The sequence below is a fragment of the Malaya genurostris genome, chromosome 3 (genome assembly GCF_030247185.1).
Source record: "Malaya genurostris strain Urasoe2022 chromosome 3, Malgen_1.1, whole genome shotgun sequence".
Classification (NCBI taxonomy): Eukaryota; Metazoa; Arthropoda; class Insecta; order Diptera; family Culicidae; genus Malaya; species Malaya genurostris.
The window spans coordinates 246,996,778-247,014,951 of NC_080572.1; the positions used below are offsets into that span (position 1 = coordinate 246,996,778).

The following is an 18,174-nucleotide window of genomic DNA, read 5'->3' on the forward strand; positions in this document are numbered from 1 at the left end:
TGCAATATTTTTTATGCGGCATTTTAATGGAAATTTTCAGAGTTATGCGGTTTTTTATGCAAAGTTTCAGAGTTATGCGGTTTTTTTATGCGAAGTTTCAGAGTTATGCGGTTTTTTAATGCGAATTTTCAAAGTTATACGGTTTTTTTATGCGGTACGTAAACTCGCATAAAAAGAACTTCAGTGTAGTAATTTTGTGATTCTTTAGAGATTCTCCATAAAAAATTAAAAATAAAAAAATACAAATTGATCTGTATATGTTGCAACCCCGTTCATACTGGGTAAAACGGTCGAGTAGATGACATCATAATGGCAAACTGTGAATGGTTTGTGAAAACATAGGTCAATTAAAACCAGGTTTTCAATGGTATACTGTTGAAATACTGAAACGACGTTGCTTCACTTAAACATTGAATGTTTCCGAATCGATTGGTAATTAAATCATATCATAAATTCATAAACAAATGATTGAGTTATAAGCGCTCAAAATTATGACAGAAAAAGGTTACGCTGTAAGTTTTGCAATTTTTTTAATTGACACCCGGCCCTATACTCGTTCGAGAGTAAGGCATTTTAAATGCCAAAAATACTTTTTTACGAACTGATTCACCGACGACACGACCAGGTACTCCGAAGAAAAATCAGCATTAAAACTGTTCGCTAACGATTCACCGTCAGTTACCACAAATCTAGCGACCCCCTGTAAATGATAAAAATAATCTTCTCGAGCAACACTGTTTAAGTTGCTATGGACTAGTTACCAAGGAACCCCAAAACAAATAAACATGTTTTGAAAGCGGTGGAATAGTTCTATTACTGTTAAACTTTGTCCAAATTAAGCAGAAATGCATTTAAATGGACTCGATTTTCGGAATTTAATCGAAACTATGGATGAAACCAACGAACGAGGACAATGATCTGCTTCCAGCGATTCATCCGTAAACTTCAACTGCTAGCTTTTCTGGGCAGTAGGATTCGGTGTAATATGCCGGTGTCAAAATTGTTTTGTGTCGGTTGATTGCGCAGCAGTGGAAACAGTATTTCACTTTGTTGGCCACTATTCGAGGATTAGCTCGTTGTCGGTCATTTCCATGTCTTCCTTCTCACACAACGGTTCCAAGTCAAGACCTGAATTTTGAACTTGGCTTTATAAAAGACATAACTCATACTCCTCAATTTTTATATTTCGCTCGAGTCAGGTAAATCCATTAAAATGTTCCGTAATATAATAACCGATCTGAAATTCATTTTGTTTACATTCATCTTGCCTTCGATATGCAGTAACCAAGGTTATGGTGACTGTTATTCAAAATCAATAAATATATAAACTTGTGCTGCCAGTTTAAAAAAATTCACTAGCGTTTTCGATTTGACATTTCCAGTTACTGAGGGGTAGTTAAATTTACGATACAGTTTTGATAGACGAGTGGCAGGTCGTGTCGTCGGATTCACTTTATGAACCGCCTCCATTCTGCAAGTTAGCTGTCCTAAATTCTAACTACTGTTTAGAAGAAATCATGCTATTGCTCTGTAATCTTGAAATTCGCCTCCGCAGTCTTTGGTAGCAGAAAGTCAAATTCCGCCTCGGAACTATAATTTTTGAATGAAACAATCAATCTAATGTAATATTCAACCACGCAACAAAGCAGACATCCGGACAATACCTGTGCCATCATCAAAGGAGTCCGTCGCTTTTTCACTTTCCTGTTCAGTCCTGAATGTTTGCAAGCAGTCATTTATTTTTTACCAAATTCATTAATCTGATTCCAAAAGTTCAAGTTTCCGCTGGTGTACTTCCTTGGATATAATGATATAATGACTCAGTCGGCAACGACGGTTCCTCCAGATCAAGACGAAGACGAATCCATCAACGGCACTCCTCCGATGCAAACCAGCAGCGTAGAATCCATTGGCTGCCGTATCTGTCAAAGTGCAACGGATAAATTCCGGTAAGTGCATTTCCTTGCTAACGGAGAGCAGTAACGAAGTGAAAGGACCGAACCGTTAAGCACACTCTTCTCTGGAAAACCAATTTGCAGCGTGAACAAATATTACAGAAAATGCTCCCAGTTTGTTAGTTCGAAATGAAAGCAATTCCAGTAATTGGTTTGAGTTTCGGCTGGAGATTCGTCTAGGCACTGCTGCCTGCACAATAAATACAACTATAACCGAGTTCAAATATTTAAATTACATGCTCATAACCCGGTGCAACATTTGCTCCTTTGCGGGTGGCACTTCCGACAAATACCGCTCACGCAATTCCACCCATGCCATGTGCCTACCACAGCCAGCAAAATTAAGGATAAACGACAAATCCTGGTGCACAATTCTATGCCGCAGAAATTCCATTTCCTCCGTTTGGAAGACGGATGATCATGGTACCGCTGGAATAGTCAAGCTCAACCGCATCCGAACGGACTTCCTGTTCGCTCATTCCCAACCAGGATCTCCCCCGACCACACGAACGTCTTGTTTACAACAGTTGACAACAACAACAACAACAACGTGATATGCTTTTCTGCTATTTTTTAATTACAGTTTAATCTCGCCATGTCTGTGCAAAGGAACTCTCCGCTACGTGCACCGTGAATGCCTGGAGCACTGGCTCAACCGGTCCGGACTTACACACTGTGAGCTGTGTTTACATAGGTTTCAAACGTACACGGCACTGAGGTAGGCATTCGACTCTCATTATTCTACCGACAATATCCGGTCCTGCTCGAAGGCAATTAAAGATCTTCTCATATCCTTTGCCTTGCCAGTTCCCGGAGCAGTGCTGGCAGCGTGAACGCACACGGTTTGTTAAGTTGATTCCATGAGGGCGCATGGTATTTTGATTACGTAGAATCGCACTGAAAAATACCGTGTTGAATCGAAATTTGTTTGTATCGAAACGTTGACACAAATTACTGCTCGCACTGCTCGCCGGAAGACAACCGTTAGTAAGACGGACTATTAAACAGACCATTTTCCGCTCCCCCGCAGTTCGGTCAATAGCTACTAAATTGCACTTCTAACCAATGCTCATTTTCATTCAAAGTCTTTTCATTGTTCCCAGATACGGCTGCATGGAATCGTTGTGCATTTGGTATCGTCACCCGAACAATCGTGGTTTACTGCTGGTAAGACATGTACGATTACCTTCACAGGTTTGCGTACACCAACACACTCTCCAACCCCTCCCCTCATCGGGGGGGTGGGGGCAACTAAATTAACCTTTAATCTTGGTTTACCCGACCCCCGTCGTCTGCTGCACTGGTTGCGAGCGATCCGTTCAGGCCTGCCAGAACGGTTCGCTTGAAAAGTGCAACTGCGTTCGGTTTGCGGTCGACTCTTTTCCTTTCCTTTCCACAGTCGGATACACTGATTTATGTCGTCCTGTCATTCATCTGCTTCACCCTGACAATGATCTGCATTCTGGTGCTACGCTTCCAGAGCAATCACGGCAACACTCTGCAGGAGACGCTGGCCTCGACCGCCATTGTTTGCTTTCTGCTGCTGGTGGTTCGTATTTAAAATCCAACATTTGTGTATAAAACAGTTCTTTCGAGGGTACGGTTTCGTGGTCAGACGTGTCGTACGGTGCTCAAAGTTTGAGTCTTTTTCCGAAAAAGTGCGCTCCACCGCACGTACAGCAAAACCATTACGCATGAATTTATCATCTGCAAAATTGAACACCGCTCGAAATAATTTTCCCCGACATCCTCAAACCACTGTTTTAACCTACATACTTCCTCCCGCTGTTTGGCTGTGTGTGAATAGTGAAACCTCATTTTCAATTTCAGCTAATTGTGTACCTGACAAACATCGTCGTGCTGGCTAAGGATCACGTCATTCCCTGGTACCGGTAAGCGCGCTTTGATATCGGTCAACAATGTTTGCCTAATCATTGGTCCGAACAGTGCAATAGGCCTTTGTGATACCACAACCTAAACACACACAAACTCTCTCTCTCTCTCTCTCTCTATTCACTCATCAGATGGTGGAGATCGTCCCGGAGGATTCGTCTATCTGAGGTATCTGTGGTAGAACAACCGACCAGCAATTCCGAGATTGTAGTGTAATCCGGTCACTCACACAGGGGAAAAATTACCCTTTATCAGGCAAAATCTCGACGTATCACGTCATTGCCGTTCGGACAATGAGATCAAAGGAATCGTGCTGAACTTGAATTTGTATTCGTGTCACATAGGATTAACGGCACTGTCTACTGAACATTTCAAAATTAAATTCTGTAAAAAATCGTGTAGTGAAATAGAGAAATATTTTTGTGAAAATAATACTACGAGTGTTCAACTAAGCTATCTTCCAAACTATTCTCAAGCAAGAATCGACCGTCAAAGACTTGGAAGTCATATTCGATTATTGAACATGCTTCTACCGTCTAGGCTCTTCCAATTTTGCACTCGATGTCCCACGCATCAAAGCCATTCAGAACAAATTTCTTCACTTCGCTCATCGCAGTCTTCTTTGGATCCATTCGCCAAGATCTCTTCAAACTTAATCTAGATATTCGTTCTTGTAATTTTCATCAATTCCTTAAAATTCAATCCGCTTAGAAAGCATCGAGTTTATTGGAATCGCGGGAGAATAAATTGAATTAAGCTTCGTGTTATTTAGAAAATTTTGCGCAAATAAAGTCTGTTTTTTAAATTTTTTATATTTTATTATTGATTTGCGAAGCAAGATGCAAGCGTATGAGTAATGTCAACAATGTGTGCGTAAAAAGAAATTTTTGCGCTTTTTTTCCTGATTTTAATCAATAAAATTTCCATATAGTTGAAAACTAAAACAAACCGGTTGATTCAGCTTAGAATTGCAATTCAAGAAAAGCGGAAACCTTAGTCTAAAACTCTCCCGTTTTTCTGGAAACTGCTCGAGAAAAATTATGTCGGTTTCAGCTCACTTCCACTAACACATTTGATTAGCAACGAACACATTTCTTCACGAATTATTGCAAAATAAAGATTTACATACTTTCTATTAGTTGTAATCCCTCAAAATAGGAACCATTAATTTAACACGCGAAACGCAATAGATATGGAATGTTGTCGTAAAACTATTTTTCCGGAAAACTGCTCCTTTAACAGAAAGTATTTAGTTTTGTTTATTTTATGTAGCGCGATCTAATACGAACGCATTGAAGCTAACTTTTTTATTAGGGAATTAAAATCTACATTCATAAAATGTAAGCAATTTTCCATCAAACATTGGTGAAAAATTGATCCAAACTTATATTCCAAAAGGCAGGTTTAACATTCGCTCGAGAATAAATTGTTGCTAAAAAGGCGGGCGGGTAATGTTAGAGACATAACTGGACGTCGTGAATACGAAAACAACTGACATGTTCCTTAACACTTCCGAATAGCAATTAGTTTGTCAATTGTATGAATTATGCAAGCATTCCCCTTTTTCACTACTAGAATTTGAAACGATGCACCTAAACTAAAGTTCAGATTAGTTACATTAAACATTCTGAAACAGAATATTCTAGATTTGCACTGAACTGAGGATATTTACCTGCGATTTGCGAAGAAGAATACCTAATAGTTCTTTAGAAAACTTTTAGAGCCATTGGAACGGCTGATTGTGTGTAATGCTCCCAACCGTTCTCCTCTTTTCGTTGTTTTTTCACCAATGCAAACGACTGGCAGCTATGACGTAATCGCTCTTGTCGGAAGTTAAACTAGCTTTGCAATCGACACACAATACATCTGCTCGCAGTGGCGATAGAATCCAAACTGATCCAATTTTTGTTAAGAGGTTTCCTTTTACGTGATTTCGTTTGTAGCTTTTTCACTAATGGGTGGTCCTAACGGCTATAAAAAAAGCTGCATATAGAATTTTAATGTCGATTATTTCATTTCGGATTTGCATTTCATTGATAGAAACTATCAGGATATTGTGGAACTCACTGTTCGGAACATTTTTTCCAAGGATTTGTTGTACAGCAGCAGATATTTTGTTCTCTTCCTCAGAACGCGTTCTGATTGGCTGGTGTTGACATGGGTCAAATGAGACAGGTTTTTCAATAGTGTACTATTGAAATACTTCAATGCTGTTGCTATACACTTTTAAGTTGAAAGCTTTCGATTCTATTGGTAGTTAGATTATATAAATCCTTCCACAGATCACTAAGCTATGAGCTTTAAAAATACGAGAAAGCCAAACGCGCCTCATGAATTATCCTATTCGATACTCGTTTATACCAAACATTTCAGAAAAGTTTTATTTTGAATAATTTGAGATTATGTCACCCAACTGAAAATTTTATCATAAAATTGTGATCATATTTCCGATGGCATGTAGCAAAAATTATGTTGATTCGTTAGATACAACAAGAGATATTCACGATCAAAAACTTATCACTCTCTCAGAGGGTACATTTTGAAAAAGCGCCCCATAGTAAAATCAGTCGTATTCACGACAAAAAATTGTTTAAAAATCAATCGTTCAAGCCACTTTGATAAACTGGTTGCACTGCATGTATAAATACATAGATCTATTGCATACGTACCAAACAAAATGTACGCAATACACAAACTACCAACACAAGTAAACTTGGTATACATTTGATCCTTAAATAAGTTCGTTCCGTTTTTGCCTTCCACTGCAAAGAGGTATTAGAATTGCTGGAAAACCCGACTTTCGAATGGAGTCTCGGTGACCCACAGCTCGACAAGATCCAAAAATTGTATGTGTAGATGTATGTGTAAGTATTAGAGATTGTCGGGAAAGCATTTTTCGAAAACGAACGCAACCCGTACCCGATCAAAAATAAAAAATAAACTTTCACCCGTACCCAACCCGAACTCGAGATTAATTTTTCTTCCAAACCCGAACCCGATTCGTACTCGATAAAAAAAATAAAAATCTTTACCCGTACTGAAACCCGGAAAAACTCGAAGCCCCACCAAATTTTCTAAGCTGAAACCGATTCGTACCCGTTGAAAATGACAAAAACCCGTCGGGTTTGGGTCGGGTACAAATACCCGAAACCTGACCATCTGTGTGTGCACTTTTTAAAGATTTTTTCACCGCTCAATTTTCTCAGAGATGACTAAGCAGATTTTAACAAGCCTAGACTCGTTTAAAAACTACTATTGAATTGTAAAACAAGTTCGAAGATCAAATGGCTGACACTTCCAGTTCCGGAGATGCAATTTTAAAGATTTTAACAAGCCTACCCCGGTAGAAGTGATTGGCAAACCAATAGCATTTTATTATTGAAATCAAACATTAACATTACTTAGTTTGAAATAAGAGTTTATATATAAAAAAAATAACAAAGTCTGCATGAGAGAATAGCAACAAAATATGAAATTCTGTCATAGAACAAAATATATATGGAAGACGAATTTTTCAGTTATTTTATACCTTAGCACTCAGAATTGAACAATATCCTGAGTATTTCTTTTATCAGAGACATCAAGACAAGATATGATGGTAAAATTTGTTATTAATTTTATCTTTGTTTGCTATTTACATCTACCCGGGTAGGTTCGTTTGAAAACTATTATTTAATTGTGGATCTAGTTCGAAGGGTCCCTGGTTCTGGAGATATAATGCTATAATTGACGTAAGCGACAATACGCTTTGTTTTATTACCGCTCAATTATCTTAGAGAGATGGCTGAGCCAATTTTAATGAATCTAGAGACATTCCAAAGCTACCATTGAATTATGCAGCAAGTTCGAATATCAAAACTTTGCCACTTATTGGTTCCATACATATAATGGTATAAGTGACGTAAACGAATAACCGCACATATTTCATCGGCTGAATTTTTCTCGAAGATGAATCAACAATTTTCAACAAACTTAGACTAATTTGAAAGCTAACAATGTCAATCAAATTTGGAAGGGTAATGGCGAACATTTCTATTTCGAGAGATGCAATGGGATATGTGACGTAACCGACAAATCCCAGTGACTCGTTTGAAAGCAGCTATTAGGTTATTTGATAAGCTCACAGTCAGAATAGTTCATTTCAGTATATCATGTGAAAAAATCAGCTCAAGAGATTTTCAAAAAAAAAAACTCAGTGACTGAAAAAATCACTTCCGAGATTTTCATTAATGAAACAAGCATCCACAAAACTCAGAACAGAACCTCGAGATTCACAAGTGATTTTTGTTTCAGCGAAACTAAATAACGAATATTCGCCCACAGAAATATCGCTAAAAAGATTATCGGAGAGGAGAAGAATCTCCGATGATATTTCGATGCTGAATCTCCACTACGCTTCAGTTCTACACCGAAGTTATTCGTATAAGATTTAATTATTATATTTTCAGCAATAATCAAATCTCTGCTAAATAAACTACACAGCAAAAAATAATAAAATTTACCGGTGACGTAAATCCGCATATGACTCAAATCATAAGAACGTAATTCGTAGAATGACTGAATTTTACAAGAATGATTTACATATGTGTCGAACATACACCACTTTTACAGCAGACGAGTAAATTTACTTGCTTCAACACTTAAAAATATGTCAGAATGCATTAAATATGTGTTAGATCTAATGTAAAAATGAGTAATTTTTGACGCTCGTATATGTCGGTCTTAGAAGACGTAAATTTACACGATATTTTCTAGGTGTGTAGCAACTTAGAAATAATAACTGCATCATTTTCGATACACGTAGGGTGGTCAAAATGAATAACAATATTTCTCACCACATTCCAAACTGTGATTATATCTACGCAAAGCTGTTTTAATTCCAGCTGACTAATTACACTGCACTATTTATATCAAACCCGATAGAACGCTATTTGGGATGAATTTTATTCATAAAAATAACAGGAGCGCTGCATTGTCATCATGACTGTAACACTCAAACGCTGCGACTGCGCCTGGCGCGTTTGAAATGGCGAAGTGATAACCTGCGATCCTGTTACTTCTGCGTACGATATTCGAATAAAATTGGGTAATATGTTTTTAATCAGCAGCATAACATGCTCTGTGATTGTTTTTACTATCATTATAAATATTATTAATCACCACACTTGCTGGTCCAATTTTTAATATTACTCCACCACCACGGTATTGCCGAGTAAATCTCGAATATATCACCACTATTGATCCAGTTATCAATCACCCTACTGAACATTTTCAGAAAGGTTCAGTTTTTGTTCAAAGAGTTGAGATTTAACGGCTATAAAAATTCAGTTCCCAAAATCTTCTGCTCGAGAATCATATCAAATATATTCAATGTTCGAACTTTTTTGTCAAATATCATTGAGCAGAATGTTCGCAAGTGAACGTTTCACAACTGATTTTTTGCCATGTGACATCAGTTTCACTGAGAATAGCGTTAGCAAAAAATAAGTACTGAACTTTTCTGCAGTGAATTTTCTGATCGATGATTTTTTTTGTCTGAAAATCACCTCTGAAAAACTTTAATCGCGATTTTTGAATTTTGATATTTTCCATCACTACTCACAATACTACTGGCCGGGGATAAAATCTTACAAACTATACTATTAAAATTGAAACTTTATTGACAATAAATTGTTCACGGATACCCTTTTCGAAAATTCGACCGGTTTGGCCGCAATCTAGGAATTAAAGACTGTCCCAGAAAGTATGGACGCACTTTGATTTCGCTGTAAATAATTCACAAGTGTTAGATATTCAAATTTTATTCGATATACTGATAATATTAGGGTACAACAACAGAATATTATTCTCAACATTTGCTACTTAGCCATTGTAGACTAGCTGGCGCACCTTCTTGCGAACGTTCCTCATTAAATTCCGTACAGACTTCTTGGCGACAAGTTTTGACACTTTTTTTAATCTTTTTCGAACTGTTGAATGGTTTCGGTTGCCGAGACATGTTTCCTAAGATGTGCCTTCGTTAATGCCCAGAATTCCTCAATTGGTCGAAGTTGTGGGCAATTTGGTGGATTCATGTCTTTTGGGACGAAAGTGACATTTTTGGTAGTATACCATTCTACCGTTGTTTTCGAGTAGTGGCAAGAAGCAAGATCTTACAAGAAGACAACAGGATCTTTGTGACTTCGAATCATGGGTAGAAGTCGTTTTTGTAAACATTCCTTGATGTATATTTCGCTGTTCATTGAAGGGTTTCGAAATCTTACCGCAGCTACAAATTGCTTGCCAGACCATAGCTTCCTTACCAAATTTTTCGACTTCGACGTCCCGGCAAGGATTTGTAATTGAGGTTCACGTAGGTTTCGTCGTCCATGACTATGCAGTTCAAATTTCCAGCAAGAATCGTATTGTACAGCTTTTGAACCCTCGGCCTGATCGATGCTTCTTGTTTCGGACTACGTTTTGGTTGTTTCTGCTTCTTATAGGTTCTTTAGCACGAAGAACATTTGACTTCGAAGTACCCACATCCCGAACTGAAACCTCCTTCTTTTGCTCGAACGCCTTCAGTATACGTTTATCCAACTGAGGGTTAGCAGGACCTTTTTTTCGACCCGTTTTCGGTTTATCCTCAAAGGTGTTATCCTCACCGAACTATTTGATTGCATTTCGCACGGCTTTTTCACTTACTCTTTCCATTTTTGCTATCTTTCTCAGTGACAGTCCGCGTTCTGTGCACGTTATTCTGCTAAAAGTCCACGCATTTCGAAACAAACTAATGAAAACGAATAAACAACTGCACAAATGGTTAAAGAAAAGTATGAACAACAGGAGGCAGCCATAAAAATTGATAGATTCTGATCCATTGCGGAATGGCAGCGGTTTTTGGTTGCGTCCATACTTTCTGGGACAGTCTTTAATTCATATTTTAACTTCATCATAATTGGAGAAGTACTGGTACTTCGATGAAAAAAACTGTTAAATCAGTAGTACACACGTGGACACATCCCTTTCCTTCAATTCATACGGCACCCAATTGTTTACCTTCCGGATCATTCCCATTTTTCTAATCATTGACTAAGTAACATCGAGTGATTTTGCAAGTTATTCTTGTCTTTGCAACGTGTTTTGAACCGCCAAATCATTGTCTCAAAAAACTGACGGCTCCGGGTCGTTCTTCGTTTTCCAAATCAAGATTTCCACTTCTAAGCCGACATCCGAAACATTCGCTCAGTTAGAGCATGGTCGCTAGGGTGGGAAAAAATTTTGATTTCATCTCCACCGATCATTTCGTGTTCCTTAGACGGTTGATCTGAGTTGTTAGATGTCTATACAATAGTTGCAGGGTGCTTCATCTTTTATGTCGGTATGTAAACATTGAATAACTTTGAGAAAAAACCATTAATTTCTTTAAGTGCTTATTCAGTTTGGTTCCTTGCAATTTTTTTTTGGACTAGTTTTGAAAACAATATCAATTAAGTGGCCACCTTTATTGGCAATTACAAAACTTCTACATTACAAGACTCCTTTTATGTGAGTTTGCCATTACCTTTTCGAGCATCTCGTGTATTATAGCCTCGATTTCAGCACGAATGTTTGCCTAGTTTGAGGCTGGTTGGCTACTACTGTTCCGTGTTTAATAAAATTCGACACGAAACGAAGAATAGTATTGTCAGATGGTGCCTTTTTGCCGCGATATTTTTCCTATATGCACGATGAGTTAACACAATGGCACGACTATTGTCGATGTAAAGTGTCACTATTTCAGCGCGTTGTTTTGGTGTGAAGCGATCCATGGAAAAAATTGAACTGAATTGACGTTTCCGCAATATGCAATCGCTCAGTTGGTAAATGTGAAAGTTATTCTGCGTTTACATACCGTCATAAAAGATGGAACACCCTGTACTCAGCTTAGTATGAAGACACTGTAAAGACACACAACTGTCTAACAAACCATTGAATAAAAAAAAATTTTTTTTAAAGCCTAAGTTTATCGAACTTCGTTGAGCCATCTCCAATAAGCGTACCTAAGATTATTGAAATCGGTTCAGCCCCAGAGAATTTAGCGAAGAGAGGAAAAAAGACGAATAAGTAATGTCATAAACATAAATGGAGTACATGAATACGAATAAAAAGGATAATCGTTCGTATTAGTTGATTGTGTGAATCTCGCAACTTATACTGATTCGCTTCTTGAATTGTAACGGTGCATTTATACTAAAGATTGACTTATTGCCGACAAATTTTTTCTAACACACAACGAAATAACGCGGAACAAATGAGAGTAGCAACGAACCGAATTTTGATGTCGATTATTTCATTTCGGATTTGCATATTTCAGTTAATTTCTGGCATTCAGAAGGGCCAAACTGTAGAATTCTTTACGATATTAAGCACTGTTCGGAGCATTTTTCTCGAACGCAAAGCAGTCAAATGCTGGCTTTATTCGCCCTCCTTTGGTGCGAGTTTTGCACTCCTCAAAACATTTGAAGCCATTAGAAGGGTAGATCGGAATGAATTAAGATCATTTGCACAGCCTCTAAAACAACTACGAACGTACACCCCCTGTAGAGTCAGCTCTAATTTAGCGATTTAGTGCTTTTTTTTCAACAAGTCGCCCAGTCACAACCCATTCATCATATGCTGAAGCCAACGAAAGGAAAACATCCGCTCAGCACCAATCGGTCTTAATTCCGCCCAGTGCATCGGATTACTTTTTGTGGGCATGATATCACTGTGGTTGGATGTTGTCCGGTTGTGAAATGTACGGGACACAACTAGCAAGAATTACTCATCTGAAAAGAGTCCGATTTATATTCCTTCATACAGAAATGGCAGTGCTTCCAAGCGGTCAAATCTCCTACGTGTTTGTGGATATTGGCAGCCATCAAATAAGCTGTTTGCATCAAAGCCGGGACATACACTGGTAGAATAACCGACGGGACGCTATACTGCGGCGGCTTCCCGAACGACCGATGCTATGCTGGACCGTAAATACCATGGTGAGCGGCAGGGCAATAAGCAACAGTTCTCTGCTTCCCTGCACAATTTCAGGCTCCTGTTCGCTCGATGATGTACACCCAAACGACGTATGTCACAGATTTCCGGTGGTGATTTATATGAGCACGTTGCACAGCGTAGCACGAGCCACTGAATTTGGAGGAAAAAAATCACAGCCACCACAGCCGTACTCGAGCCATAATAAGAGTAAGAAAGTTGTACTTGGACTCGATGAAACGTGACTAATCAGGGTTGACAAGGAAGCGAGGCATACCATTTACCATACTCATTCACTGTCGATAGTAGCTACTATTTTTGCTGACCTATAGACTGAAATTGCCGCTTCTATATTTATAAATAGTCAACACGGGGCCTGAATGGAAACGAGTCTAAACAAATGCAAAATGTCAATGAAAAACATTCCGAAAGATTAAAGTCTATCTTAGTCTCCCGATCAGCTCGAAGAGGACAGGCAGACAGACAGACTGACTGACCGTAGTTTCGTAGAGACGTAGGAGAAATTTGTTTGGGTTAGAGCAAACTGCTTACTGGAAACTAGAAACTATGCAGAAGTCCTGCTGATGCTGCTGCTGCTGCTGCTGGGGGTAGCAAGGAATCCATCCTGAACTAGCCCCCTGGTGTTGGCAGAAATGTTTCCAAGTAAATCAAATTGAGACGTGACGATAGTAGAGCCAGATTAAATCGATGGGATTTCCACTGGTTCAGTAACAGGGATTTTCACTCTTAGAGAAAGGGTTCGGCAAATTCTGCAAGAAAACAAGTCGTTAAATTTGAGCACCTCAATCTAATATTTTAAATAAAGCTCTGGATGAAAAGAGATCACACAACAAACATCCTCCAGTTGGTCGAACCTTCTCAAAATCAATCAGATAAAATGGTTTGATGAACACTTATTATAAATTTTAGTATGACAAATTCCGTCGATTAATGCCAACATCACCTTAAACTTATTTCTTGTGGACTTTAAATAAATTTTCTGAAAAAAACACCATTCCACAGCTTATAGACTCTGGTATAAAATATGATTTAATGCGGTCCGATTCATACGTTTTTCTCATAGTTCACTTGAAAGTATTTTCAAATATCTGAGAAAAGAAGTACGAAAGAACATTCGGAGCCATTAACGTAAAACTGTTTGAAGGTTGATCGCAGTGTTTTAAATGTTGTTTTGCAAGTGTTTGCAACGATTGATGCAATATAAATTAATCTATAGAAGAAATTTTCTTTTCACTACTATTCGAAGGCTTATAAAATAGAACATTAATCAGAATCAAGATCTACTGAAATATATTTCAATCTTGCGTAAAAAATATTTCAATCTTGACATTTTATTTCATATTTCAAATCATTTAATATTTTCAAACATTACGCCTGATTTTATATTACAAAGAAGATTGAAAATATGCCTGGAGTTATGTCAGTGCGGTACGCGATAAATTTCAGTAACACAAGTCCAAATGGTTCCTGATCCGGGAACTTTTAATCATGGTACATTTTCATAAAATGAAAACGAACTCCTTTCCTGAAATCATGACTAATTTTCCCCCGTGTACTATTCAAAACGGATCACCTCAAACCACCGACATTGTCAATTAAAAATAACACTTAAAAAGTAGAAAATCACAGTTTCTGCTGCGCAGACATTTTTAATTCGAAATTTATTTGAAGAAAGTGGCGGGAAAATCGGTAAAAGAGGCGATCTCCAGAAATATCCTGTTGTGTTTTCGTCTACAAATTGTAGACTAATAACCAAGCCAAAAAGGCGGGTGGGTAATGTCAGAGACATAACCTGGATGTCGTGAATACGAAATAAAGCTAGCACGCTTCCTTCACACATTCGAATATCCGTTAGTTGATCGATTGTGTGAATTGTGCAAGCTTTCCCCTTTTTCACTACTAGAATTTGAAACGATGCACCTACACTAAAGAACAGATTAGTCACATTAAACAGCTGCTATTCCAAAACTGTCCCGGGTTGGCGTGTTCGAGCCCCGACCTGGAAGTGTCAGTGTCAGTAGGATCCATAGTACTAGCCATGCAATGTTTCTGTACACTAAGAATCGGCTGCGAAGTCTGTTGAAACAGAAAGGCCAAATTCCACAAAAGGAATGTAATGCCAGGACTTTGCTTATTCCAAAACTGTATATTTTATCATTTAGGAATTAGCCAAATTTTGTGCTAGGGCCCTTAACCGTTTTTATTATTTTAACGTTTCGTCTTTGACTCATCAGTGCAGAGCAGTTCAAATTGAACTGCTTAGTGCTAAACTCGACAGTTAAATTTGAACCGCTAAGCAGACGTAAAGTTTCTGCTACTTACAAAATACTTTTTGTTTTGCAACGGATTTGTATATTTTAAACTTGAAACAATTCTAGTTTATTTGCTAATACAAACTAGGTACAACATATTTGTAGATTATTTATTTGACAATTTTTATGTACAAAGATATCTGATTCTTCACGAAATTTCAGTAAGAGACAATTGCAAAGCAATAATAATAATAATTATATTAATAATAAAACCACGCTTAAAAATTTCGGCTCAAGTTTGTTTTTTCTTGAAAGTGCATCTTCAGCATTAAACATATCAGCAATATTCTTGAATACGAAATTAGAAATGCTCTTCCAGCGAGCCGTTCTTCCAGTGGAGTAAAAAATATGTGAACTTTTCGCTGGTTGATTCCAGCTTGGGAATTATATGGTCACTATATCAACAAACAAAAATCAATAGTATCCAGAGTATATTCATTTTTGAAATATTTTTTTCTCTTTGTGTACAATTTTAAAGCAAAGCTTTTCCTGATTTAAAGGATTTTTTCCAAAAAATCAACCCCAACCAAAATTTATAGGCTCTCGAATGAAAATTGTATTCAATTACACTCTTAGAAATAATGAACTATACGTTTTACGTAATCTCAAGCATACCGTAATTTCTCCGGTGATGACACAATATTACATCTTCTAACATGTAAAAATAAATTTTGCGTCTGTATCGATGTAAGCTTCAGCTAAATAAACTGTGAAGTTAATGGAATGACTTAGCTTTACATGCTTTCAATTGTGAATGTAAGTGCATCATGACGCTCCTTTTATGTGCATCTATAGAGATAGAAATTTTTCTAAGTGTGTACATTACATTTAGACATATTCCGGAGAGACTACAAACCAAAATAAAAACGAATTTTACAAGGGACTTAATCCTCTATACGATGTTATTAATAAATACCTAATTTGTCAAATGACCGAAAATTTCATTTATAATGACTTAATGTTAAATTTTCTTCAAACTTACTGGTTTCGACTGTAACTTGCATTCTGCTAACAGGTGCAGCGGCATGAATTTAAATGCACCTTTTATCAGTCTAGCAAATGTGTGCTTCTGTGGCTTAGTGGATTAACAGACGTACTTTGCGATCCAAAGATTCTCGGTTTTCAAGTCGCGGTGGTCACTATCAGTATCCTTTTTGCCTTTCTCATAAAGAAAGGCTATGCAATCACTGTAAAAACCGATCGAGTCATATACCACTCGACTCAGCTCGACGAACTGAGCAAAAATCTCTCTATTTCTTTCTGTCTGTTTTCTCAGAGGTGACAGAACCAATTTTCACAAACTAAGATTCAAATAAAAGGTATTATGGTTCCATAACCTGCTATTGAATTTCATTTGGATCCGGAGTTCCGGAGTTATATGATAATATGTGAGAATTTGAGAAAGGTTTGTACTCAATTATCTCTGAAACAGCTCATCGGGTTTTTGGTAAATCAAGATTCAAATGAAAGTTTCCTGAAAAAAATAGTAAATCTTTTCATCTGGATCCGACTTCCGGTTCCGGAACTAAAGCGTAATAAGTGGAACATTACAAATTTCATTAGCTTTTTTTTTGTCTGATAAGTTCTTCTTGTTTACAGAGCTTGTTAGATTGTGGGAATAAAAACTTAATTCGGCACTACTGGTCTCCCTTTTCCTGTTCCGGAAGCACCGAAAATGGTGAAAAAAAAACTCCAAAAATAAAATTCACTTTGATTTCTCTGTGATGTTGAACCGATTTTCACAAATCTTTATTTGAATTCCCAACCCCGCACATAGGGGTCAGAAAGATTTTCTGGTCCGAAGAGGCGAATGACCTTAAAGTGTTAAAACCTCTATAATTAAAAAAAAGCTCATATTATCTTTAAAGCTACTGTGAAATTTCATCCGGATACAGCTTCCGGTTCCGCAGTTACAGGGCGTGTCGAAGCTTTCAAACTGGCATATAGAATGACAATACAATACCGTGTAACGTGCAAGAAGAAAACACAAAACGAACGATGCGTACTTTGTTCTATTTCGTACACGCTATAAAGCAAACGAAACGGTTACGGATGTCTGCTACTAGTGTGTAATATTGGTAAAAGACGGTGCTGCGGTTGATAAAAATGTTTGCTATTTTTTAAGTGCAACCGAAAGAATAAAATAATGTAAAACCGGGGTAAAATAAATCATATAAAAGAAATAGAAAAATGTCAATGAATTGAAGTTTATTTGAAAAATATGCAATTTTCACAGTCGGTAGTGCAGTAATACCGTGCCGGTGGTGTAGTGATGTCAATAATAATTATAATAATAATAATAATAATAATAATAATAATAATAAAAATAAGAATAATAATAATAGTAATTATAATTATAATAATAATAATAATAATAATAATCCTACTACATGTTTTTAGCTGCCGATTCAAAGCTAAACACTTTACTTACATATGCAGAAGTAACAAAATTGCAGGTTCGTTTCATTTGTTAAATTTCGTTCAATCGGTTTGATCGAAAAAGAGCAAGAGATAGTAAGTCTAGGTTTAACTAGTTTCAAAACTGTTCCAATTTGGAAGTCATATTGGTTGCTGGCAAACGAACTAATTCAGTCATCTGAATCCGGTTTCGAAAGAATTTAAAATGGTGATTGAAAACTGCAAATCATCAAGCTTACTTCAAGATGGCCAAATGGATTTTCACAAAAAAAAGTCTTACTGTTTCATACGAACTTTTAAATTGCTGTGGATACTGCTTCCGGTTCCGGAACTACAGGGTTAAAACAACGTATTGAGTACATTAGGGCATATTCAGTAGTGTTTTAGTTCTAGATGCATAATTTATGCCAGTTACAAAATTTAATTCAGGATTTTATAACAAGAAAAACTGGCAGCCCGAGCAGTGTTTTACTCGTGTTTCAAATATACAAAAAATACGAACGGCATCGTAGACCAGTTTTAAATTTGACAGAAGAACTGGTCGAATAAATAAAACTAGAACGGCTTGCTGGGGATACGTTTGT

The 18,174-nt window shown here is 37.3% G+C and overlaps 1 protein-coding gene across 1 annotated transcript; it reads left to right on the forward strand.

Annotated features, from left to right (window-relative positions):
* The first annotated feature begins 1,649 nt into the window (after positions 1-1,649).
* LOC131437938 (E3 ubiquitin-protein ligase MARCHF3) lies at positions 1,650-4,282 on the forward strand. The gene is made up of 6 exons (XM_058607630.1): positions 1,650-1,949; positions 2,539-2,673; positions 3,059-3,122; positions 3,355-3,504; positions 3,786-3,847; positions 3,980-4,282. The coding sequence occupies exons 1-6, from the start codon at positions 1,816-1,818 to the stop codon at positions 4,062-4,064; spliced, it is 630 nt and encodes a 209-aa protein (XP_058463613.1). The 5' UTR covers positions 1,650-1,815; the 3' UTR covers positions 4,065-4,282.
* Positions 4,283-18,174: the final 13,892 nt, after the last annotated feature.

Excerpts from the sequence above, each read along its gene's own strand:
- LOC131437938 (XM_058607630.1), top strand. The coding sequence starts at position 1,816 with ATGACTCAGTCGGCAACGACGGTTCCTCCAGATCAAGACGAAGACGAA. Across the intron at positions 1,950-2,538 it reads AGTGCAACGGATAAATTCCG|TTTAATCTCGCCATGTCTGT; the intron begins GTAAGTGCATTT and ends TTTTAATTACAG. Across the intron at positions 2,674-3,058 it reads CAAACGTACACGGCACTGAG|ATACGGCTGCATGGAATCGT; the intron begins GTAGGCATTCGA and ends CATTGTTCCCAG.